Source organism: Dryobates pubescens, chromosome 2 (assembly GCF_014839835.1).
Source record: "Dryobates pubescens isolate bDryPub1 chromosome 2, bDryPub1.pri, whole genome shotgun sequence".
NCBI lineage: Eukaryota > Metazoa > Chordata > Aves > Piciformes > Picidae > Dryobates > Dryobates pubescens.
The window spans coordinates 41,218,690-41,243,991 of record NC_071613.1 but is presented as its reverse complement, the minus strand read 5'-3'; the positions used below and the strand labels follow the sequence as shown (position 1 = coordinate 41,243,991).

Sequence of the window (25,302 nt, the reverse complement as noted above, 5' to 3'; positions counted from 1 at the left end):
GCAGAAACCTCAGATCAGTTACTTGCTGTCATTCTCCTAGTCTGAGAATGACCCCTGAGGCATAGTACTTATACCAAGATACCAAGGTCTTAGTATCTACAGACTTCATTCTGAAATTTGGGGTAACTGTCAACTCTAAAAATATATTCAGCATATTCAGAGGCTAAGCTGTTTCTTGAATGGCCTTGTCTGTATGAAAAGACACACAAAAAAAAGTGTCTAGAAAACATAACCTTGTAAAGAAAGATTAAGTTCTGCTTCTTTAACCACAAGAGATTGCTGAGGGGAGGCAGCCTGATGGTCTTCAGAGGCTAAAAGGCTGCTGCAGTGCAAAAGGGAGTAATCGTATTTCCTGACAAGAATGTATAGAAGAGCAGCCATGGCACTGACTGCCTGAGGAGACTGTCAAGTTCCTGTCACTGGAAGGCTTTAAGAATAGGTTAGATGAGTCTGCGAGAAATAACAAACAGGTATGGATGATCCTGCCTTGGGGTGTGAGCATGGACTATGTGATCTTCCAAATTCCCTCCAGCTCTGTGCAATTCTGTTGCATTTGGTCAGGCTTCTCCTCCAGCTGGAACAGATGTGTCTTGTTCTTGCTTTAGGGGTTCTGAAGTGTCATCAATAATAACACTGCTTAAGGAAACAAAACAAAACAAACCCCAACCAACCAAAACAAACAAACAAAAACCCAAACACCAATCAAACAAACAAAAACACCCCACCCCAAACCTGATGAATAAAATCCCAAAACAAAACAGCAAAACCCAAATAACAAAAGATATCAAAACCATGGAAATCTTTCAGGAATGCAGTTCAGGATTTCTCCCACCTGTGAGAAAGCTTGTTTGATACATAGAGTTCCCACACACTCTGAGGCAGTACTGTGGTGGGGAGTGGAAACCATGTAACCCAAAGATGTGGTTTTGTGGCTTTTTTCTTTCTTTTTATTTTTTTTTGAACTTGATATGTATATGTTAAGTTTTGCAGAGTAAGGAAATGGAGGAGAAGGAGCAATACTATTACTTGTTTATCACTTCCCTGATTTGCTTTTTGCTTCTAAAAATGGGTGATTCACTTTTGCAGCAGCAGGAGGAAGCTCTGTGATTGCCTCATTTTTTTTCTTGGATTTTTTTTTTTCTTGCAGATTCCATGATGCCTAGAAAGATGGTTCATCTTAGGCTGTGCTTTTTTCTTTGATGAACAGTAACATGATTTCCTTCTCTCTGTTCTCCCTTGGCTCTCTGTTTTCACACGATCTTGTGACTTCTTGGAGTTTAGTTGTCTGTTCCATTTTCTAATGTAGCCAAAATGAAGATTGGAAGTTTTCAAGCTGGTAGGAGAAGCAGGTGTTGAGGCACTGGTTAACTATGGAGACATCTTTCCCATAGTAAATCAAGCTAACAACTGTATATTGGTGCCTTCACAATCTATATTTCAGTTGCTGAATGATGAAATGCAGATCTAGTTAGATGTATTCACAGACTTCAACCTACCCAGTCCTTTCCAAGATGTATGTTGTCTCTGGGCTGCTCAGAGGTTGTTCTGTGTGGAGTTGTGACTATGAGTCAGTGAATAATAAACAAGAATTTGCTGATTATCATAAATTCAAATCTTACACAGCATCAAATTGGATGTTGTTAGATGCTGTAGATAGAGGTCAAATATAAAGGGAAAAGCCAGTGAGGCATACATGAATCCATAAACCACAGATTGCTGGAAACTGGCAAATTGTTCAACGGGGTACTCTTAAACTTATTTCATCTGCATCTTTGCTGTGACTCTGTCAAAATAAGGAAATTGGAGAGGCATTGTGGATCTGAAGTCTGAAGGGATGTTATAACTTTAGGGCTAGAAAACCCAAGTTTCTTACCATTTAAAACAAAAATCTTTTCATTGTGGACAATTCTTTGTATCTCTGTTGTTCAAAACCAAAATATGTTTTGTCATAGCTGTGCTAATCTCAAAATACATTGCCATCTGATTGTGTATTTTGCCAAGTTCTTACACTTTCTGCACTGCATTTTCTCTTCCTACGTGGCAGTGGAATAGTGAGAGTGTGGGTTTGTCTGTGTGTGGGCAAACAATGGAAAGCATAGCCTGGGGGAAATTCAGGAAGCCTCTCATTTAAAAATAAATTAAATGGGTAGGAAAACAAATATGCAGATGCTGAGAATTTGGCCACACTGTCAAGAAGCTCTGGGATTTCCCATTCAGCAATTGGTTAGAATGCCAGATTTTGGGATGAGAAATAGTAGCTTCAGTCCTGAAGCTGAGTTGGTCGTTTGCTGTGGTTGGCATTCTGTTAAGAGAATAGATGCAGGAATGTGGGCTCAAGAGATATTGCAGCTCAAGAGTTGCCATGGATATTATGAAAATGTGCCAGAAAATCATTAAACCTCAGTCCAGAAACACTGTGATTTCCAACCCTTCATCATATGACACGGATGCTCCCTTTGGGCTTAGCAAGGCTGTCTGCTCTTACAGCAGATGGATCCCTTTGAATACAGCACCAAGGGCTGTGGTGTTGCCAGAAGCATGTAGGCATGGATTGATTCATCTCATTCACTTCTTGCCTGCAATGGGACAGATTATTTAGCAAGCATTAGTCACAGAAAAGAAAATTCCATTTCCAGGAACTCTGGCACTATATGTGTACGTGAAGAGGCAAGATCTGGTGTGGTTTCCTCTAGCAGCTCCTCCAAATTCCGTAAAGAGAAGTGTTTAGGAATCATGGCAATTGGTATAGGTTGAGCCAAATGGCTGTTTAAAGGGGAAAACCGGCCTCCTTCTCCTCTGACTTGACACCTGTCATGTGTCTCCTTTGCCCTTCAGGACGGTGATAGACAAATGGTAGCTTCCACCAGACTTTTTGAGGCACATTCTGTGATGTGTTGCATCCCTTTGAGTCACATTTTTAATGATGGCATTGGTTACATTAATACTTTGAACTCCTCATACCCTGTCACAAAGGATGTGGTATTTAAACTGGACAGTGACAGAGAAAACTCTATTAAGGAGCCTGAAATTTCATGACTTTGCTGTTCTTGAAATAGCTTGAAACCCTAGACTTTTTGGTAGCAAAGCTGACCTGGAAAGAGGTCAAGTACACCATTTGTACTTGAGTATATGAGACTAGGTAGTCTTTGGATTAAGAAGACCATTTATGTGTTGAACCTGTCATTATTCATAAATTAACTATGAGGGTAGTCAGAGCCTGCTTTCCTTTCAGCTCAGATTTGCATGAAGGCATGGATAAATGAATGCATTGCTCTTCCTGTCTGCAACTGCTAGGGTACTTTCATCTGATTGCTGCAGTTCCTGTTGATTTTGCACTGATGAAGCACTGACTGAGTTGTCCTATTTTTATTTGGCTGACACTCTGCCCTTGCTATAGCAAATACTAACAGTACTTCTCCAGGACAGCAGTGGAAACTTCAGTTTTCTTAAGTGACCTGGAGAAGCAAAAAAAATGGTTTCATGTTGAATCCACCTTGGCAGATGGTCAGATGGCACATCTTGCAGGACATCCTGAGAATTCCAGAGATCTGCAATGAGGAACACAAACCTGGATGGATATTTTCTTATGAAACTTAGCAGTGTTTCATTTCTGTAGCATCAGTGGGCAGACAGAAGCACACACTGATATTGCCGTCCTCATTTATCTGTATTCCAGTTCTTCTAGCAAATACAATTGGAGGGGGCAGGATGTGGTATACATAAGAATTACAGCAGTGGGATTGGCAATAAGAGTTTACCTCATTAGGGAGTAGCATACTGAGTTGATTCATGGGTTTATTTCCCAGTACTACTGAAGTTAGAGAGCACAGATCATGTACTTAGTCTCTATATTTTTGTCCCTATCAATGTTTTATCTATGAATATTCTTTATAACATTTTCTAACTAAATTAGCTTAAAGTGTTCTTTTTTCTTGCTAAATAGAGCTGACCTTTAAAATCCTGCTTTATGCCTATTTCCTTTGTAGATTCCATTAGATTTTACTATTAATTTTTACTTGTAAGAAATAATATTTTTTGACTTCTTCCTTCTTTTCTTTTAGCACTGAGCTTAACATCGCTTCATGTGTTGTACTGTCAAAATGGGCCTTTGGGAAATTAATTACTATTGCAGGTGAAGGGTGTTAGGATAAATCTGATGAAAGCAGTCTCTTTTCTGCATTTCCCAAATCTCCTCTAAGATTTAATGGATGCCCTGCAGCAGAAGCCAAACTTCTTTTTTGATTTTTTTTCCTTCCCCCTCCCCCCTCCCCCCCCCCGAAGTTGGCCATGCAAACAAGAAAATGTCCTGGCTAATTATGCCCAGTGAGCTTTAATTTTATTTATTACAATCCCACGCTGGGATTGAAAAAGCAAACACTTAATATTACACTCACTCCCACATAATACCTGCAGTGAATTACAGAAAGTATTATAAAAGACCCACCAAAACAAAACAAAACAAAAAAACACCACAACATACTGCCACCCACAATTTGGCCTCTATTCTTTTCATTCTCTCTAGTATTCTTATTTTTGGTATTTAGTTTCTTCTCTGCAGAAATGCAAATCATTTCGTAGTCCAGATTCTTTTTTTTGTTTTCAGGAAATCCTCTTATGTTTTCCCTTCTTGGTTGTATAGCAATGAGTCAGATGTTTTCAGATAACATTATTTGAATTTGGATGGTAGCTAGTGAATGGGTGGTGGGATGAGTTCATAGATTCATAGAATACTGGGTTGGAAAGGACCTCAGGGATCATCCAGTCCAACCTTTTGGGGTGAGAATATAGCTTAAAGGAGATGGCTCAGCACCCTGTCAAGCTGGACTTTGAAACTGTCTGATTCTCCCAGGCGGCCAGTACCAGAACAAGAGGACACAGTCTCAGGCTGCGCCAGGGGAGGTTTAGGTTGGATGTTAGGAAGAAGTTCTATACAGAGAGAGTGATTGCCCATTGGAATGGGCTGCTGGGGGAAGTGGTGGAGTCGCCATCATTGAAGGTGTTCAGGAGGAGACTTGATGGGGTGCTCGGTGCCATGGGTTAGTTGTTTAGGTGGGTTGGATTGGTTGATGGGTTGGACGCGATGATCTTGAAGGTCTCTTCCAACCTGGCTTATTCTATGTATTCTATGTAAGGGAATCCACCACCTCCCTTGGAAGTTTATTCCACTGTTTAATAGTTCAAATGGTGAAAAAAAAATAAAATTCTGGTATCTGGTCCAAATCTCCCAAGTAGCAACTTGTCTCCACTACCCCTTGTCTCTACCATGCAACTCTTTGTACAAAGGGAGTCTCCCACCTCATGATAGCTGCCTTTCATGTACTTGTACATCGTTATGAGGTCTCCCCTAAGCTTTCTGTTCTCAAGATTGAACAAACATGGTTCTCTCAACCTTCCTTCATATGACAGACATTTCAGTCCTTTGATCATTCTTGTGGCCCTTCTCTGGACCCTTTCCAGCCTGTCCTCATCCTTTTTGTACAGTGAGGACCAAAACTGTGCATATTACTCAAGGTGTGGCCTGACCAGCACTGAGTGGGAGAATGACATCTGTATCCCTGCTTGTGATACCCTTATTGATGCAACTCAGTTGAAGATGTAAGAGGGGATATCACCTGGACTTTATAAAACATTTCTGGCTTGAAATATGGTTGAATATTGCTCACCTATACCTCCATCATCAAATAAAATAAAGCATTTAAACTGCACACCTTCACATACCAGAATACCTGGATCTTTTTCTGTGTGGACTACCCTAGGTGATCCTGCTTTGGCAGGGGGTTTGGACCCAGTGATCTCTGGAGGTCCCTTCCAACCTCTAATGTACTGTGATACTGTAATTTTTCCACTAAATACCATGTACAGGAGAGGCTATCCTGCCTAGTTAAAAGGATCTGATGGTCCAAATGTACTTCTGATTCTTTGTATCACCTTAAAAAGATCACTTCAGTCCTGTGAGTGACTATTTTCACCATCACCTTTTGTCTCATGCCTTTTTCTGTTGCAGGCTTCAGTGGACATGTTTACAAATATCACAACACACACTGAGGCTTCACATCTCCTTTCAGTTTCTATTTTAGTTAAGGAAATTGTGGACAGGATTTCAAAAAGTTTCCCTTTCTAATGCTTGTGTTGGTACTTTGTAAAACACTGACAACTTGCTTTGTGCAACAAAAATTAGAATATTGTTAGACAAGTCTCTTTCTTTTTCATCTAATTGTCATTACAGAATGTACCTCTTTCTCTGTACTAAACCCAAAGCAAAACACTAGACGTAATGATATATAAGGTGCCAAATATCTTACAGCCAAACTATTTTACATGGGAGAGAAGGAAAAGGTGAAAAAAAATACCTTGCTGGCTTAATTCCTTGTGAAGATGCATGCACAGTGGGAAAAAAAAAAAAAACCAACATATTAGAAACTGATGAATGGATGATATTCTGCACAAGTTGAAGAACCCCTTGAGTCCTTCCCAAAAGTATGCACTTACATCACAAATTAGACATGCTAACTAATGTAATTAAGCTATTGCAGGTAGCTCATTTTGGAGTGTGAGTCTTGAAAACTACCCTAATACACGTTAGGTTTTAGAGTGGAAGGACAGGATTCAGAAAGCCTTCACTTGTGCTTTGCCCTGTCAGTTGAGCTTGGTCTGCAGTAGCTGTAAAATAAGAATATGTTTGTACAAAGTAAAGTCTCTATAAAAATAGTCACAATGGAAAAATCTGCCTCTGAAGAAGAGGGAATTTTCTGTCCATTGTGTGTCTTTAATGCAAATGGAAGAGAATACTCAGATTATTTGGACAATGCCATGATTTTGTTTTGTCTGCCTTACCTTAATTTTAAGGGGTTTTGTTTTCCCTGACTTTTTCATACATGCAAGAGAAGCTGCAGAAAACAATGATTCAGGGCCACGAAGGGAGCACTGGTCTGCAGAAACAATCAGTGCAAAACAAAGACAGGTTCCTCAGATTCATTCCCTATATTCACATCACTGCATCTGTTTTGGAGACAGATTGTGTTTTAAATTGTTCATACTCTTTTCCAGATAAGTTTGTTTATTTTCACATGAAGCAATGAAATAGTACTGAATTCAAATCTCATTTACCTGATGCCACTGCAGAATAACTAAGAGAAGTGCTGATCTGTCCTTTAAAATTTATTCAGTAGATTCTCTAAGTGATAACTACAGAACTGGTTTAAGTAGGGTGAACTCCTTCCTATAACTGAATGTGCAAAGATGTGGGGTTTGAGATAGTTAGCTTTTGTCTTTAATACAGACTGATGGGACTTCCCACTGGAGCTGGAAAGAGAATTTGCCCTCAATGAGACCTCTGTGGAGAAAAAAAAAGGGAGTTTGAGGGTTGCTAGGTGGTTACTTACATGGCTTTCGAAATCCAGCTTGAGTGTGGAATTGAGTTTCTGGGGGGACCTGAACAGACCTCCTTTGCATTACTTTGGAGTCAAAAATCAAGGGCTGTGCAAACCCATGATAAATTAAAGGCCAAGTATGGGGATGCTTGTAGAATATAATATCCTGTCCTTTTTGTTTGTTTGATTTTTGCAGATGGCTTTTCTGCTTTTGCTTTGTAAAATGATGAATTCTAAATGGAACAGCTGTCTGTACACGATGGTTTATTTGCTTCCCTTTTTTCCTTTCCAGATTTATTTGTATTAAATCATTTCTGCTGATGCCAAGCCAAACTGTCAGCACATTTACCTCTCTTAAAAAAATGTAGGTGTTGTAACAAAGCAATCAAACCTTAATAAAATGCCTTTTTTCTAAGGCATAGATAACAGACTTTTTCCCCTTCACTTGTGCCAATTGCAGCACAACTTCCTCCCTCCCACAGTTCTGTCCTAGCCACATGCCTAAGGGCAGTTGGCATCAATGTTCAGATCTTCTACATGTTGCTTTCACAGTGGTATGCAAGTGCCGAGTCTAAGAAGGTGGCAAGTCATGGAATATATTTTAAAAGTTCAGACTCAGAAAGGAGAACCTGGCTTTGTGACTAATTACTAAAATGACAAAAAAAAATACCTTTTTTCCCCCCTTTTTTCTTTTTGTTTTACCCTTTTAGATTTATTTTACATCTGTTCACTCTGATAGAGTACATGATTTCCAGCTTGGAAAAGAAGTTGTCTTTGTTCACATTACTGTTGTTCTGTTTGTACTCCATGAGTTCTCATGACATAATAAATTTAGGGAAGAAAATGTAGATGGCTTTAAAAACCAAGCAAATAAAGTATGTTACAACACTTTTTAAAAAGCCAATGTTCAGTTTTCTAAATTTGCAATAGAAGAGAGAAGCTGAGAAGTGTGATGATGATCAAGGGAATTGTGTGCTGAGGAAAGCCAGAGGTCTGGTCTGTTAACTTTTTTGCATGTTAACTTGTCTCAGTATTGTTTATACTCACTCTGTCTCCTTCCTCTGGTAGTTCTTTTTAGTTCAAGAGACTAGTCCACTAGTTTGCCACAAACAGAAATCCTGGAGAAAAGAAAAGGGGGAGCACAAGTCTCAAGAAGAGTGGCTGAGTGAACTGGGGTTGTATAGCCTGAAGAAAAGCAGGGTAGTGTGAGACCATATCACTCTCTGCAACTATCTGAAAGGAGGTTGTAGTGACATGGGAGTGAGTCTCTTCTTCCATGTAACAAATGGTAGGACAAGAGGAAATGGCTTCAAGTTGCATCAGGGGAGGTTTAGGTTGAATATTAAGGAAAAAAATCTTCACCAAAAGGTTTGTGAAGCATTGGAATAGGCTGCCCAGGGAAGTGGCAGTGATACCACCATCCCTGTGGGTTTTTAAAAGATGTGTCGAGGGACATGGTGTAGTGGTGACTTTGCCATCCTAAGTTAATGGTTGGACTTAATGATCTTAAAGGTCTATTCCAACCAAAATGATTCTATGATTCTATGCACTCCTGTGGTACTTTCTTTTATAATACTCTGGCCTTCATTTGTTTTTTCCTTGGTAAATCTCTGGAGTTGCATGTTGTCTGTGTAGTAACACTGGCAGATTGCTCTTTGAAATGCTTGTCTGGTATCCCCTTGTATCCATTTCTTGAACCAAAATAACGTTTGGCAAGGAAGTTTGCAGATTTACACCTCAGCAGAGCAGAACCAAAATTGTTGCAAATGGCCTCAATCTATTGAGCTTAGTGGAAGGACACAATTTTACTGAAGGAAAGTATCAGCTGTTACAATAACACCATGCATTTCATCATAACATCTGTGCCTACTTTATGAAGTCATCCCTGTCAACATTGTATTTGTTAATTTTACATGAAATAACTGCAACCCATAAACAGGTAAACATGCTGAATTGAAACTAATTTGAACTAATATTTAGGCAAATGCTTTCTTGATAGAAAAACTTCCAAATTTTGTGTATTTTCTTGTTAGGGCATTGCTGAGTTTTAGGGAGTTAGCAGTTCTCAAAAAAAAATTGTATCTTGACAGCCTTAATATTGAAAATGGGTGCTCCTTTTATCTTTCTCTCTCCACTAGTTCTCTTTTTTGCTCTTTATTTAGGAAGAATAGAGTGGTGCAGGCAGGATCTGTTGTGCTGACTACAAGAAAATCTGAGAGGTGCTTATTGAAAGTATGAGGTTTATTTCCAGTCAAGTGTAACATCAAATGTGTAGAACTCCTTCAGCCTTCCCACTCAAGTCATTTTGTCATTGTTATTTCTTCATCATTCCTATCAAAGGGCCAAATTTTCCCCTCTAATATCTATGCAGTTTGTCCTTTGAATTCAAAGCAAGCACACATACAGTTTTAGAGGTGAATGTTTCATCTAAGGACAGTCAATGCTTTTGTGCAGGCTCTGCATATTGCTCACTTAGTTGGCTAAGGTGTGTGTTTTCCCGCTTGGCTGAAGGAGCAAATTATATTTGCTTCATTTATTTTTTTATAAGATTCATTCACCATAATATATTCTGTGAATTACTCTGGAATCTGGAAAATCAGAGTCCCTGCTCTGTCACAAACTGTCTCAGGCAAATAATTAAATTTCAGTGTTCCATTTATGATAATTGCAAAAATTGAGTTGATATATTTGTTTGTTTCAGTTGCAAATAGGTCAGGGGCTGCCTGCTGCAATTTTTTTTTTGTTTTGCTTATTAAACCTTCTGTGATACCATTTCTTCTTTTGCTAAAATTACTTGATTCTACTGGAATGCAAATATTAATTTATATTTTAAAATATATGCATTTAAATCCTGTGCCATGAGAATCCAGGACAGTTAGCAAATGGAACAATCTGTGATTTATTCATTCCTTGATTAATTTTAATCATAGCTATTTCTTAACGTTGAGTTCTCTGACAATTAGGATAAATTTTGCTTTTAATGAAGACACAACTGTTCAGCTAAAATGGGATTATGGTAATTATTAAAGTTGCAAAGAAATTTGTTTCATAAGCTCTTAGAAGGGTTGGTTATCTGACCAAAAACAAGATCAATGCAGTTAGTGCTAATTAAAGCAAATAGACTAAGGAATAAAAAAGGCTTAATTCTGAATTTATGAATATCATTACAAGTTTACAAGGCTAGTTTAACTTGCATTCTGTGCATTGTTGGGTGAAGAAAAAGTGCCTGCATTTGTAAGACAAGTAGAAATAAGAAGTGACCTTCAACTTTGTGTAAAGCCTCTGAAAGGAAACAGTTTTAAGGGAATCTGTGTGGCTAAGTTTCTGATACAGGCCTTTGGCAATTCACAAATGACTAGTAATTAGCTCTACTGCATTGGGTTAATAAATAAAAGGTAGCTTAAAATAGGCAGAAAATATATTTGTCCATGGCACCAAGTTTAGTAGTCATGAGGTCCTGGGTGACAGGTTGGACTTGACGATCTTTGAGGTCTTTTCCAACCTTATTGATTCTATGATTCTATATGCGTGTGTGTGTATGAACGTGCATGCAGCATAGTGAGGATGATAAGTTAGTCTAATAGGCCTCTATGTCCAAAACCAGTGTTTGGCATCTCTAAACAGTCTTGTCCTCAAGTATGTTGATGAATCCTTGCCTGGTAGGGTTGGTGAAAATGACAGCTTTTAGTGACATAGAGGTTTTCTGCTTGCATGTATGAGTTCTAATTTTAAGGATTCTAGAAGACAGAGACTGAAACTCAAAGTTACAGGCAATATCCATACTTAAATGCAAAATTATTTTAAGGATGAGATGAACTACAATAAAATCATGTCTTCAGCTAGGTCAGATCTAAATAACATTAGTGACTTCACCAGCAACAACTGAAAGATATGGACTATTAAAAAGGATTTGAAGCTCAATTTACAGCAAAGCAAACCCTAGTGGAGTACTGGTGTGTATGAGATAAATTGATTGCATGTTTTCTATCCACCCACCCATCACAACTGAATTAGTTGTTACTCATTTTTCAAAATCCAAACACACTGTGTGAAAGAGATTATCTAATATACAGTAAGGGGTGGGAGTTGGGAGGTGAGGAAAGAAAAGGCAAGTGATGGAACAATCTTTGCTTCAATTTAGGCTGGTGTAACTCCATTGCACTGCTTGCATTTACATCAGTGTACTTCAGATCAGCATTCATGTCTTGTCTTGGAGATTGACTTTATCTCCCATGGCTTTTCTTTCTATTCACTTCCCAAGCTGCATGTTATTGTGCCTCGTTCTTCTTTTAATAATTTGCTTGACAACAATAGAGGCATACCAAGTAAAATGAGGGGAAAGAAGAGAGCATACAGAACTCATAATTAAAGCATATTTTCCCCCTCACTTCTGAGATTTCCATGCTGTTTGTGTTACCACAAATGTAACTTGGCTTAATTTTGATAACAATGATGACCGTTTAATCAGGGAACAGGGGATTCTTTCCTGAAACAAGATTTCAACAGCATTTTCATCTGTAACTTATCTTGCTCTGTGCTCAGAAAGTTTGTGACACTTTAATTGCTAACAAGTGAAGGACAAATGGAAAGTTATTATTGAGAGTGATCTTTACCTACTTGCTGGATACATTTAAAATTGTTGTTTTCATCTTTACCTACTTGCTGGATACATTTAAAATTGTTGTTTTCATCTTTACCTACTTGCTGGATACATTTAAAATTGTTGTTTTCAGTGCTTGTATTTGAAGTGAATCAAAGATCAGAGGAATAAGTAACGATTTCATGTACTATACAGTGATTCAGCCATAGGAAACTTGTGCCTGAATGAGTTGAAACAATTTCTTTTCTTTTTTCTAGCATATGTTTTTTACTGAAATCTTTATAATTAATTGATTCATATTTTTTTCCAAAAAAACCTGTCTCAAATTAGATGTTTACCCAACTACTGTGAACATGGAGGAAAATGCTCTCAGTCCTGGAACACCTTTTACTGTGATTGTAATGATACAGGCTACATGGGAGCTACCTGTCACAACTGTAAGTAAACTCACACATACAGTGTTTGCTTATTCAGATGGTATATCAAATCTGCTACAGCTGGCACATAAACCAGAGAGGAGCTTTGTGAGGGGTCATATCGTATTAGAGGATGTAGGATGTCCTGACATGATTTGAACAGGTCATGGGTAGGGCTGCAAGTATGCATTCTTCTTGACAAATATTTTGGAGAAGACAAAACCAGATTATTATCCTGTTTTTTTTTCTGGATAGTTTTAGCAAACCTTATGTTCATTTATGTTAGATACAGATCACAGACACTTTGGTTATTACACATTTGGTTGAATTTAGCTGGGCTGAACTGGGTGATTTTAATCTGTGATTGGGGCTGTATGTCACTTTACCAAGGTGAGCTTCTTTGCTTCTAGATGATCTGAAAGTTCATGTTGCAAGAACCTAGTTTTCAACTGTTTATAATTTTGGAATTTTACTGAACTATTATTTGTGCTGGTGCTATTAGCAAGGATACAGTATCTGAAACGGTGGGAGTATGTGAAGCATTCAACTACTGAAATCCACAGTGTAAGGAATAGGAAAGGTATTTTACAGGTGTTAAAAAATAAATAAATAGCAGAAGCACAACATGCTGGATATTCTAATTAAAAAAAAAATAGAAGAGGAAAGCCAGTGTACAGCCTGTTTATACAGATGACTAAAAGGGAAAACAATTAGAAGAGGAAGGTAAACTTTGTCTTTTGTTACTGGAAATTATGAGAAAAAAAGAGTAAGTAAGAACAACAATTCCAAGGCGACAACTATAGCCACTCCAGGTGTTCGATGAATACTCTGACCACAGGTGGGATGAGATTGGTGAGATGTATTTTTCCTTGTTAAGTTAAAAATCAGAAGAGAAGAAAAGGTACTAAAGGGTTTGAAGCTGAGAGTATTGGCAACTGCGCCGTGATTCTGGAGATTTTAATGGTTTGCTAATTAATGGTGATGTGAGGTCTGCAGCTGACAGAGAATAGGGGTTGAGACATCTAATTCATAGATTTGTCATCTGAACTCTCAATTGTAAGCACAAAGGAAGTTAAGGGTTTGGTACAGAAATCATACCAAGTCAGGGTGGGAACAAAAATGCTGAGCTTAGAGTTTTGAAAAGAGGGTTTAAGAGGGTTTACTTTTTGTCCAATTTTCTGTTGCTCCAAAAGACATTCTCCCTCTTCAAAACCTCCAGACCCAACACAGAGTACATGCAGCGATTGAGGCCATAGAAGAGTGATTTAAACCAGCTAATGCCTGGTACAAAGCTAGATGGCCAAATCCACCGGTGAGAAGGGAGAGGTTCTTTGGGGAATGAAGAAACCTATTGCTGTCACAGGCAATAATGGATGCTAACCTCTGCGATACATCTTCTCTGTCATATTAGCTTGGGGCATGAGGCTCTCTCTGGCTCTTCCAGCTCAGTGCAGCTTATGTCCATAGGACACCATCTCATTACTGCAGAGGACTGGTTCATTAGTAGTTTTTTCCCACAGACATTTTCATGGAGCTGGTGAAAACTCTCTCTTTGCTCTCAAATACCTAGCTGCTATTATTTGGAGTTCACCAATGTAAAAACTACTCTGAAAAGTTTCTCAGAAAGATCTTTTTTTTTAAGCAGATCAAGCTGCACAGGCATGTGATGTAGAGCTATTCAGCTGCTCGGCTTATTTACAACCATATTATCAACAGCTAATTTGATTCCAGCTAGATTGTGGAGCCAACTGCCCTGCAAGCCAAGCAGCGCTGATAAACTACAACGTTAGTCTGGAGAAATGTGTTCATGTGCTTGAAATGTGCAATGAGACCATCTCAAAGCTGGTGGGCAAATGCAAACTGTTGATAAGAAACCTGCAGAACAAGAGACGTTATCGCTCAGCTGATAGTGGCTGACATACAGGAGTACCTTACAGCAGGTGAAAGAAAACCACAGATCTGATCACAGCACAACTCCAGAATATCCTCAATGAACAGACAATTCTTCCAATCATATAATTCGGTGTAGTTCTATCAAAGTAAAGCATCTGATTTCTTAAGTTTTGAAACATTATCTCAACAGCTTTTGATTTTGACTAGAACACTCAGGCTGACAGGCCTGAAATTGAACTTGTACCACTTTGGAGAGGCTATTTCTTTTATTAAACTACCCTTCAGACCCAAGACCATGCAGCAACAGTGGGGAGATTTAACTGGCAATCTGCTGCAAGCCAGTTAAATGTGAATGGTTTCATTGTCAGCTGGATTTCTTTTCTGTCTGAGTTGCGATCTGGGTTTTGCCTCTTTGTGGTGTGGTATTTGTAAGAGGTGGGTGCTGCTGGTTGAACAATATGCTATGCTTTTAGAAAGAACTTCATGACATGCATGTACAAACCAAACTAATTGATTTATGGTTTAGCAGCTCATAATAGTAGGCCTTATCATTTTAGGAACAGAAATCTGAAGGTGGCGCATTGTCCCTAACGTACTCTTTTCATGTGTAAAGCGTTGAAATACATTTTGTGGTTGATGCACAAAGTAGTCTTACTGCCTTCTTCCAAATATTCATGGACCACACTGGATTCTGCTGTGAGGAGCAGCAAGCAATGCAGACTATCCCTGCTCCAAAGACTTTTTCAGTTAAGTTTCTCTGAGAGAAAATCATGCTGGTGCAAGCGGAGTGCCAGGGAATCTTCATCAGCATCTTAGGTGACAGTCTGAGTCTGCCAGGCACATAATTATTACAAGGCTTTCTTATAAGCAAAAAGTCATAAAACAGAGATTAAAAAAGAAGAAGAAATTGAATGCTCACAGGCATGAAGGAGTGACATGGGAGAAGGCAATAATGGGCTTGTTTGAAAAATATAAGGCTGTAACCAGAGGAGTTTGACATTTCTGACAAGGCAAATGCCAGAGTTGTAACAGGTTGGAAATCTGCCATGAAAAACAAAGATAAATAATTTGAGTTTGATGTAACAGAGGGGAAGTAGACAGTGGTAAGGCCGAACAGTAAGGTGATAGAAGACACAGCTGAGACAATGTTTGCATGACCACATCAGATACATGGGACAAGATTGTGTCTGTCATGACAGAAAATGGGTATACTTGAAATTCAAGGCATGTGAATGAAGCAGAAGTGCACATCTCAAGATACATATAAAAAACTTGCTGGGTCTAGACATTGCCTTAATATAATCTTCCTGGAAGCAGTCAGTCTTCTGCAAACCTCAGGTATCCTCATGCTCGCTCAAAATCCCTTCTGATCCTGAAAGCTCCTAAACTGTCACAGGAGGTGTGTCAATCTACCTGATCCAAATGAAGATCTATGACTGGAAATGTATAGAATCACATCCCATTAAATAGCTATTCTGTGGCAAGCAAGTTTCACCCTGAAGTCTCATCTAGTCCTACTTCTCCTCTGAACTTAGCTATTAGATAAAATAGTCCTAAACCCCATTGGTGTTTTGTGGATTTAAGTAACATATGGGAAGACTCTGAATGTTTTCTAAACAGATTGTTTCTTGAATAGCTTATTGCCTGGTGCTTAAGTCCATTTCTCTGTTTAATAACTCTCAGTCCTCCTTCAAATGCTGCTACTTGTGAAATATTATCAATACCTTCCAAGTATTTTGTTGGGGTTTTTTTGGGTGGTGAGATTTATTTTTTATTCCAATGGGGAAAGAGGATTTGTGTTTACCTCTCATCCTTCCAGCCTTCAGTGCAATTCACATCTTCTTGCACATTACTCACAGTACTAATTAGCAATTGTGTTTTCATGTTGTCTTGCATGTAGCTGTGAAACTCCATATCATGGGCTTGTGCTTTGCTGTCATAAATGTGTGTGGACATGTAATTCAATGGGGGATATAGAACTTGCACTGACTGTCCCCATGTGCCCATTTCACTGCCCACAGTTTGGGGAAACTAGGAGTCATGGAATAACCCTATAGGATATTAAACCACTGGTAGATGAGTTACGTTTTTCTCATGTATGAGTTTTATTGTGCTTTAGCTTCTCCACCTCTTTTGGGAATAAGATCTAATTTGCAGGTATATTAGAAAGTATGTGATCTATATCGCCTACTAAAACGGTATGGATTCTTTCCTTTGAAACTGCTGTTTGCTAACTGCTACTTGAGCTGATCTGTAGCTAAGACAGTGCTTTGAGGATATAATCTCTGTAAAATGCATGGGTTTGCTTTTTTATTTGGTTTATCTTTTAAATGTGCTTCACACAGCTTGCATTTAAATAGGTTGGAAGCTGAAGCCTTTTTAATAAGAGATTCTACAGTTTGGAGGGTGGTAGGCTCCTGATCCATCTGGTATTGGAGTAGTCTGATATAATCCAGATAGGAGACTATCCTTTATGTAATCACATGTGTGAACTATAGCAAAAGAGATAATAATGCAATGTTTGCTTTCTGCCTGCCTCTTTTGAATAGAAACACTGTTGTTAGTACACAGCTGGAGGAAAAGGCCTGGGTGGGATTCAGCTCATCTATTTCTTGCTGTCTGCTACTGTGACTATGTCAAACTGGGAGCTGTTTTCAGAATTTGAGGTAGGATGTCCATGGTAAGTTCTTGGACCACCTCTGAAACACGCCAGCATCTGTGGTCTATAGAGGGAGGCTGTTTTAGCTTAGACATGCAGTAGGAAACTGAAGCTTGATAAGAATTTTAGGTGAAAAGAGAGAGAAATAGATGGGGAGAAGGAGTTATAGCTGTGAATTTGTACAAAATATTGTTAATTGAAAGGTCATAGTTTAAAACCTGCATAGTCATCTCTCTCTTACTATTAATTCTCCTTATAATTATCATGTGATAGTGAAAGCAATAGAGCAGTGTAAAATGGCCATGAGATACAAAATGTTTTAACTTCAATGCAAGGTAATGATTAGTAATCTTCTCTTTCCATGACTTATGCCAGTTCCTCAGCCTCATCTTCCCCTTCTACATTTCTAATATTTTTCTATATGATAATTTGCAGAGGACCTTTAGTCTAAGATGTACTTTTTATTATTATTTTGAAGAGTGTTGAACACTGACATAGAAGACGATGAGACATATAAAATAATTATTTTATTCTTTGTGTTCTGGTGATGTCAGCACATCCCAGAGCTTTGCAACATGATAATTAACAGAATGTAATTTCATTCTGGATATTTGCTTTGGTGTGTGGTCTATCTTGCAGATACAGGTATCTGTCCTATTGGCCCAGGTAATTCCATCCAATAATGGAAATGTCATGTATTCACTGATATGAAATAAACTTAACATAACTTCAGGCTTTGTAAACATATTTTTTACTGTTAATATCCTTACCATATATATATTTTTTGTTCTGAAAAGCTTAATACAGCTTCAGCCAGATTGTTAGCAGTACTGGAGCTGGATCATGAAGTGCTAGCCATGTATTCAGTAATTCTGCTGTGTTCCAAGGTAGGGAGGAGATGCATACACATTTGCTGGCTGGGCAAATGAGGTGCAGAGAGTTTCAGTCTGCCAGATGTCTAACAGTGAGTCTGGTCATGTAATTTGAATGTCCTGAGTAGCCAGTGTTCCTGTCTGAGATTCTTAGAGTAGGATTTTTCCCATGTTTATTTAAACACCTTGTTTTTCTTTGATGAAACACAACAGGCTTAATATTCATATCAAGCCTTCAGTACTTTACTTCACACTCCTGAATGTTTTTGTTCACACCATGCTTCTGGCGTATGAATTTTCATTGTTTATTTTGTAATTATTTGTTTACTAATGCTTTTCTATCACTTTTTGTATCTATAAATTGTACATCTGTATTTCTCAGTGGTGTTCATTAAATAGTCTTTTCCTGTGCCTGACATTTCCTAATTAATAGCACAGAGCAGGAGCAGGGAGGTCATTCTGCCCCTGTACACTGCACTGGTTAGGCCGCACCTCGAGTACTGTGTCCAGTTCTGGGCCCCTCAGTTTAGGAAGGATGTTGACTTGCTGGAACGAGTCCAGAGAAGAGCAACAAAGTTGGTGAGGGGTTTGGAACACAAGCCCTACGAGGAGAGGCTGAGGGAGCTGGGGTTGCTTAGCCTGGAGAAGAGGAGACTCAGGGGTGACCTTATTGCTGTCTACAACTACCTGAAGGGAGGTTGTAGACAGACGGATGTTGGTCTCTTCTCCCAGGCAGCCAATACCAGAACAAGAGGACACAGTCTCAGGCTGTGCCAGGGGAGGTTCAGGCTGGATGTTAGGAAAAAGTTCTATACAGAGAGAGTGATTGCCCAGGGCTGCCTGGAGAGGTGGTGCAGTCACTGTCATTGGAGGTTTTCAGGAGAAGACTTGATGGGGTGCTTGGTGCCATGGGTTAGTTGTTTGGCTGGTGTTGGATTGGTTGATGGGTTGGACACGATGATCTTGAAGGTCCCTTCCAACCTGGTTTATTCTATGTATTCTATATCCTACTTTGGGACTTCACTTCAGAATAAAGCGTGTGGAGGAGTGACTCAGTCCCCCTGTGAAGCCTCTCTGCATCAGGTGTGACCATCAGCATAGGAGCTCCAGTACTTTGAGGAGCAAAGCTGAGATACCATGCTCTTGCACTGTGTCCCTCAAGTATTTTGATTTCTCCTTTCCCTCCAACATTGCTCTTAAAATAATGTAGGTCTCCCTGACTGCTTTCTTGCAGCAGCAGTACTTGCAGATCACCCTGCACCAGCACTGGGCAGGGACTGCTGGGGTATGTGACTGACACAGTCACCTTCAAACCTCAGCAGGAAAGTGACAGGTGGGGATAGGCTGGCATAACCTTTTGTACCTCAGCTGGGGGGAGCCTTAGTTTGAATTGTAGGAAATTGTCTAATCCCCAAGTGTAATGGAAGGATCCCTCACAAACATCCATTTAGGTGACATCGTGGTGAAAGTAATTTTAAAGGCATCTACGGAAATGACATTCTTTATCAGATGAGTAAATACATATTTTTAAAAGAAAAAATAAGCCACCTGTCAGTGGGGACTGCATTGGTCTGCCAACAGTAGAGCTGTCAAAATCCAGTTTTTGAGAGTACAGATTTCATTTTCTGACGTTTAACAAGACAATTGTGTTGTAAGGGCAAGAATCATGTGAGAATGATGATCAATCCCAGAGTTTGTTGGCTGTGCTAATCTCTCTGCTGTTGGAATGTGAAAAGAGGAAGAAACCTCCCATTGCATGTTGTTTTATTTGTTATTGAGAAAACACCCTTGACTGAGCACTTATTACTCCGAGACTGTAAGAACAAATGTGTCAGGTCTGAGATGTACAAGCAGAGGGTGGAACAGTCATCTCCAGTCTGCCTTCAGGAGCTCTAAGCATTTTGGTGAGCATGCTTAATTCGATCTGTGTCAGCGTTTGTGCCTGTCATTTGTCCAAGGTCAGTCCAGAGCTGGGTGCACATCCAAGCTGAATCTCCAGCCCTTACTGGCCTTTTCAGTCTAACCAGTACATATTTTTTCCACCTCAGAATACAATAGCAATAACTATTATAGGGGTTATTATTACTCCTTGCATCTAGGGTGCAAAGAATTACAAAGCAATGAAATGAGTCCCCTCATAATCCAGCAGTACTCTGCCTGCAATTTTCCATGATTGTGCAATTGTTAGAGCACAACAGCATCTATCTCACTGCTGTGTTTTAGCCAGGGAGCAGACGGTGTCAGCACCTCCCAATTAAATCAAGAATGCAAGTTCTTTACATATCTTTAATATTTTTGATTTATTATATCCCATAAAATATTATCTCCTTCTGATAAATTTAAAATTATCATCTATTTTTATTATGAGAATCCAATCTAAAAACTACAATACTAGAGGATTCATTTGGGTAATCATAACTAGTACAGCTCAGATTCTGATTCTCCATCTCAGAGTACTTTCAATGGAATGTGTGTGATCAGTTTCCAAAGGAGCTGGAAGTACAGTAGGAAAGAAATATGGGAAATTTTAAGGTTTACTTTTAATTTACTTTTATTTTTTTTGAGAAAAATTATCCTGTCATCCATTCAATTTAAAAAAGGAAAGAGTCCTCTGATTAAACAAACAAACAAAAAAACCCACAAAACCAAAACACAATTAAACAAATTGCTGTTTAATTGAGGTTTATGCTCTTGGTTGTTTCTACATAGGTCTGCAGGGTGGAGGGGAGAGATATTTACCTTGCTTGGTCTCCCAGTAGTAAAACTGCTGGATTATCACTGTAACCCTCACATTAAGTCCAGCAGCCAGAACTATTTTAAGTATGGAAAGCATGGACCTGGGTGAATAAAACATTCATTCATCCATTGAAGAGAGAGGGCTTTAAATATGATCATTTGCAGCATTTCAAGTCTTAGCATAGTCCTTTTTGTCTTTTTTTTTCAGCCAAAATATGACTGAAGGTGAAATTATGATGGTCTGAAAAAGTGGTGAGGTTTTATAAGTTAGAAGCTTGGGGGCAAAGGAAACAGAGTTCTTAAGTGCTGAAAAAAACTGTGGGCAGCTAAAGGCTTATCTGCCAGGGAGCTCCACAATGAAACAGTAAGTATGTGCTTAGTGAAGGTTATCATGGAGCCTGCAGGTGAACTGGTTAGGGTAAAAGTAAGACTGGAAGGCAAATGTCAGTGTAGCAACAGGTAGTCAGTGAAAAACTGAATAAAAACATTTTATTGGAAATGATGGAAGGTTGACCTTGCAAATGTTTGTGCTCAGCCATGTGCTATTAAAGATTTCAGCTATGCACAGGGACACACTCTCTTCTGTTTTAAGGACTATAATTAATTTGGATTAATAGGTTCAAGATGCTTCAGCGAGCTGAACAGTGGTGAAAATGCTCATATTTAAAACTTGTCAGGCTCCTGTAGTGTGGTGAATCAAGTTTGAAGTTTCAATTGCAGAGCAAAGCTAAGAGAGACTGCAACCCTGTCAGACCTGGCTACAGCTTGCAGAGAACTACTGTGTGTGCTCTAACCAGCTGTAAGGGTCTTGATACAGACATGCAAAAATGAAGTTCTGTAGCTCATTGTACACAGAAGGTCAAAATAGGTAAAACAGAAACTCTTGATGCTTTTCTGTCATTGATGTCTGAATCATGGATCTATAGCTTGAACCTTGGTGAAAATGCATATTTATAATTTCAGTAGTGTGCTTCTGTGGAGATGTAGTCTGTGTGGCATGGCAAAATATGGGATCTGTATGTTTCTGTAATTGTGATTTTGGGGCTTATGAATCTTTATATCCCAGGAGATGTAAGAGAACATGTAGAATTGGTTGATAGTGATCTGACTGAGGATAAAGTGTTTATGTTATAAATGCTGATCAAAGTTTGACAAACCATTTCTTAAGCACCTTGGAAGATGAGAAGGAAACAAAAGGAAAAAGATGTCTATTATGATCAGTGAGTAAAGCTGTGTTCAAAATAAATGCTCTGATGGGATGAGTTGTTGATCTGAAAAGCTGGCTAAATTTGAGATACTTAAAGCTGAAAGAGATACCTGAGGGAGAAATTTGGTCTGTGTTTCGCAGAGGATGATAAGGGCTTGGGAGGTAGATATCTTGAAAGCTGTTAGTTTTGTGCATGTCAGAATACCATCAGTATGGCTCATCCTAGCAGGTAGGCAAGAGCACATCTAGTACTTTGGGAAGCAGCTCTTGGTATGAAGAATGGTGCTCTCAGGCTGCATCAGTTTCTATAGCTAGCTCTGGGAGGATTGTAAACTTCTTATGAAACACTGCAGTAGCCTTTACGAAAAATCTTTAAAGAGTGCACCGCAAAAACGTCAGCACAAGATCCAGTGTTACAGTTTATAAGTGATTCTCGGGGAAAAAAGGGAAAAGAAGACATCCAGTTTTTGTGTGACCAAGATATTTGTGATGTCCAGTTTCCCTTACTAAATTTGGGACCTTGAAATCAACTTGGTTCATGTTTTGTGTTCCTGGAATAGTCACTGTTACAAGCAGTATCTCCTCAGCTAGCCCTGCCACTGTTACACCTTGCACACTTTGATTTTAATCTGTTCTGTAGTTTAATGCTTTTACCAGCCATATCTGACTGTAAGGTCTAAGCCATACTTGCAGGGGCGTGGGTAGCATGGGTGCTGCTGACATCTCTTTCCATTGAGAGCGTTTTCAATACAACTCAATGAAGCGAACAGCTTCATCCTAAGTGCCTGCGGGAACTCGGTGGCAGGAACTGCAGTGCTGTTGTTGCACAATAGTGCAGCTTGTTCCCAAAAGGGCCTGAGGAAGCACAACAGGGACTGAAAGTCATAAACTATGATTTTCACTGGTTCTGGCTTAGTGAAAAAAACCATTGCTGAAAACTGTCATTTTATCTTCATTAGCCGATATGCATCAAAATTAGTCAAAAAATCTTTGGGAGGGTTAGAGACTGAAAACTAATCTTGCCTTTTTAAGACAAAAGAAAACTTAGAAGCTTCATTTTTAAAATTATGGTTTTTAGAAGTGCTTGATTAAGCCTTTTAAAGCAAGCAAGCTTTGTGTGAGCAGCCCATAAAGAGCATTACTTGTGTTGTTTTGGTCCCACTTCGGTGACCATTTTAAAAGTTGAAAATAAAGTCAATGGAATGAAAGTATTAAACACTATTGATACATTTCACAGAAAGGAATACAATCTCTTTTTTTTTTTTCTTTTTTTTTCATTGTGGGTTTGGTGTTGGTTTTCTGTTGTGGTTTGGTTTGGATTTTTGTTTGGTTTTGTTTATAAATAATACTTACAAATTGTTAATGGGTTCTACTCTGAATTAATTGATTAATACCTCTCCTTTATTAAAATAATGTACTTTTGCTACAAATGTTTGGCATGAAAATGTATGCATTCATCAACAGTTCCATAACTACTCTTGGTGGTTGCTTTTTGGAAGTGAGGCTGCATTACATATATAAATAATTAGTGATTCTTTAATGACAGAAAACAGCACCAGAAAAAGAGGACACATTCTCAAGCTGTGCCAGGGGAGGTTTAGGCTGGATGTTAGGAAGAAGTTCTTCATAGAAAGAGTGATTGGCCATTGGAATGTGCGGCCCATGGAGATGGTGGAGTCACCATCACTGGAGGTGTTTAGGAAGACACTGGATGGGGTGATTGGTGACATGGTTTAGTTGATTAGATAGTGTTGGATGATAGGTTGGACTTGATGATCTCAAAGGTCTTTTCCAATCTGGTCTATTCTATTCTGTTCTATTCTGTTCTATGCTATTCTATGCTATTCTATGCTATTCTAATGGTTTCCAACTGTCCCCAAAATGACCACATCTCCGTCTACATCAGAGAAGCCTCACACCAAACAGAACATAAACATGCAGGCAGTTGTCAAATGTAAGGCTCTGGCATCTTAACAGCCGCAGCTGACAGTTCATCTGGTCTTTATTTTTATATGATATTGCTGATTGCATAACGAGAAGCATGACTGCAAAGAGTTTTTGTCTTTCACTAAGCCACAGAGACAGCTTCAGGTTGTTATCACTGGAGTAACAGGGCCTTTTTCAGCAAATGTAATTGCATAACTTTATTCTGAAGCAAATTATCAGCTCAGCCTGCAAAGACAATGAGCAGAGCTTGGAATGGATGGTGCACTCGAAATGTTTGTGGTGGTATCTGCTTGTGACTGGAAAGCATATATCACTTTCTCCTTAATGCATTATGCAGCATAAAATAGCAAAAAAAAAAAAAGAAAAAAAAAATAGAGAACTAAAAGCAATGGCTTATCCAGTCTAGAAGTATGCAGTACCAAATGCTGAAGATACAGACAAATGAAACTTTCAGTGTGCAGCTACAAAATAAATTGTTCATCAAAACAGCTTTTCTGTAATTCATGTTGGTTAGAATATACTTTATGTGCTAGAGTTTGGGGGTTTAGCACTTTTTCCACTTTTTTTTCTGCTACTTTCTCTTATTTGATGCTGGAGTTCTCATATAACCAAGAAGAAACATCCCAGGATGTATTTTCTTCTGACAGACTAACTGTGCTTTCATTGAAGCTTGTGCATCCCTTGAGATTTATACCAGCTGAGTACCTCTAGCCTGATTTCTAGTTGTGTACAATGTGTTTTTTTCCCAAAGCTGAAGCGACAAAAGGGCCATGTGAAGATGAGTAGATCATCTCTGTTTGAATCCACAGACATTATCAATGACTGAATCTTCATGTCTTTCCTTATTGATTTGGAAAAAAAACAGTATATCTGGCCTCCATCCAAAATGGCAGTCAAGAAGGAGCAAAATACTTAGTATGACATAGTTTGTGATGAGTTTCTAGCTGTGCCAGTTCATTGACAACCTATCAGGTGTATGTCACTGCCCATTGCACTATCATTTGTCTTAAAACATACTCAGAAAACAATTCAAAGGAAAAAAATTGGTGTATTCCCTAATGAGACAAGATAGTGTCCTGTAATGATGATGACAGCAAATTCACTAAGTGAACTGCAGTTTGAGAACTTTACAAATTGATCAAACTGTGATTCCTTGATTGCTTACTTAATTGCCTGTTACGGTCTCTCTCCTGACCCTCCATATCCCAGTTGCTTTTGTCAGCACTTTGGTGACTAAGGGACTCTGTTAGCCCCTCAGGTTGTGAATACTGGAAGAATAGGTTCTGGTTTGGGGATTTTACCTTATTTGCATTTATTATGTACTCTTGGCCAACTATCAGAGAGGGAATTAGAGATCTTCTAGACTCCTACAGTGTTTTCTACATCAGGCTAATGACTGCCAGGAAGACATATTCTTAATTCTATTTATTATAGGATGGATACTAATTAAAGCACTGTCTCACCAGGTGCTCAGTACCTTAAGCAGCCTCTAACTCCAGGAAGGGTAATGCTGTGCATATTTAGCACTTAGCAGTGCCTGCTAAACATGTCTGGTCAGGAGAGGACTATACCATGGAAAAGCGTATTTCCTTGAGTGGTACA

General features: G+C 38.9%; 1 protein-coding gene across 1 annotated transcript in view; it reads left to right on the top strand.

Moving 5' to 3' along the window:
* The window catches only part of CNTNAP5 (contactin associated protein family member 5), a 303,945-nt gene that overhangs the window by 173,919 nt on the left and 104,724 nt on the right, over positions 1-25,302 (top strand). The window contains exon 11 of the mRNA XM_054176017.1: positions 12,301-12,407. Coding sequence (XP_054031992.1) covers positions 12,301-12,407 — 107 coding nt within the window. The remainder of the gene's footprint in view (positions 1-12,300; positions 12,408-25,302) is intronic.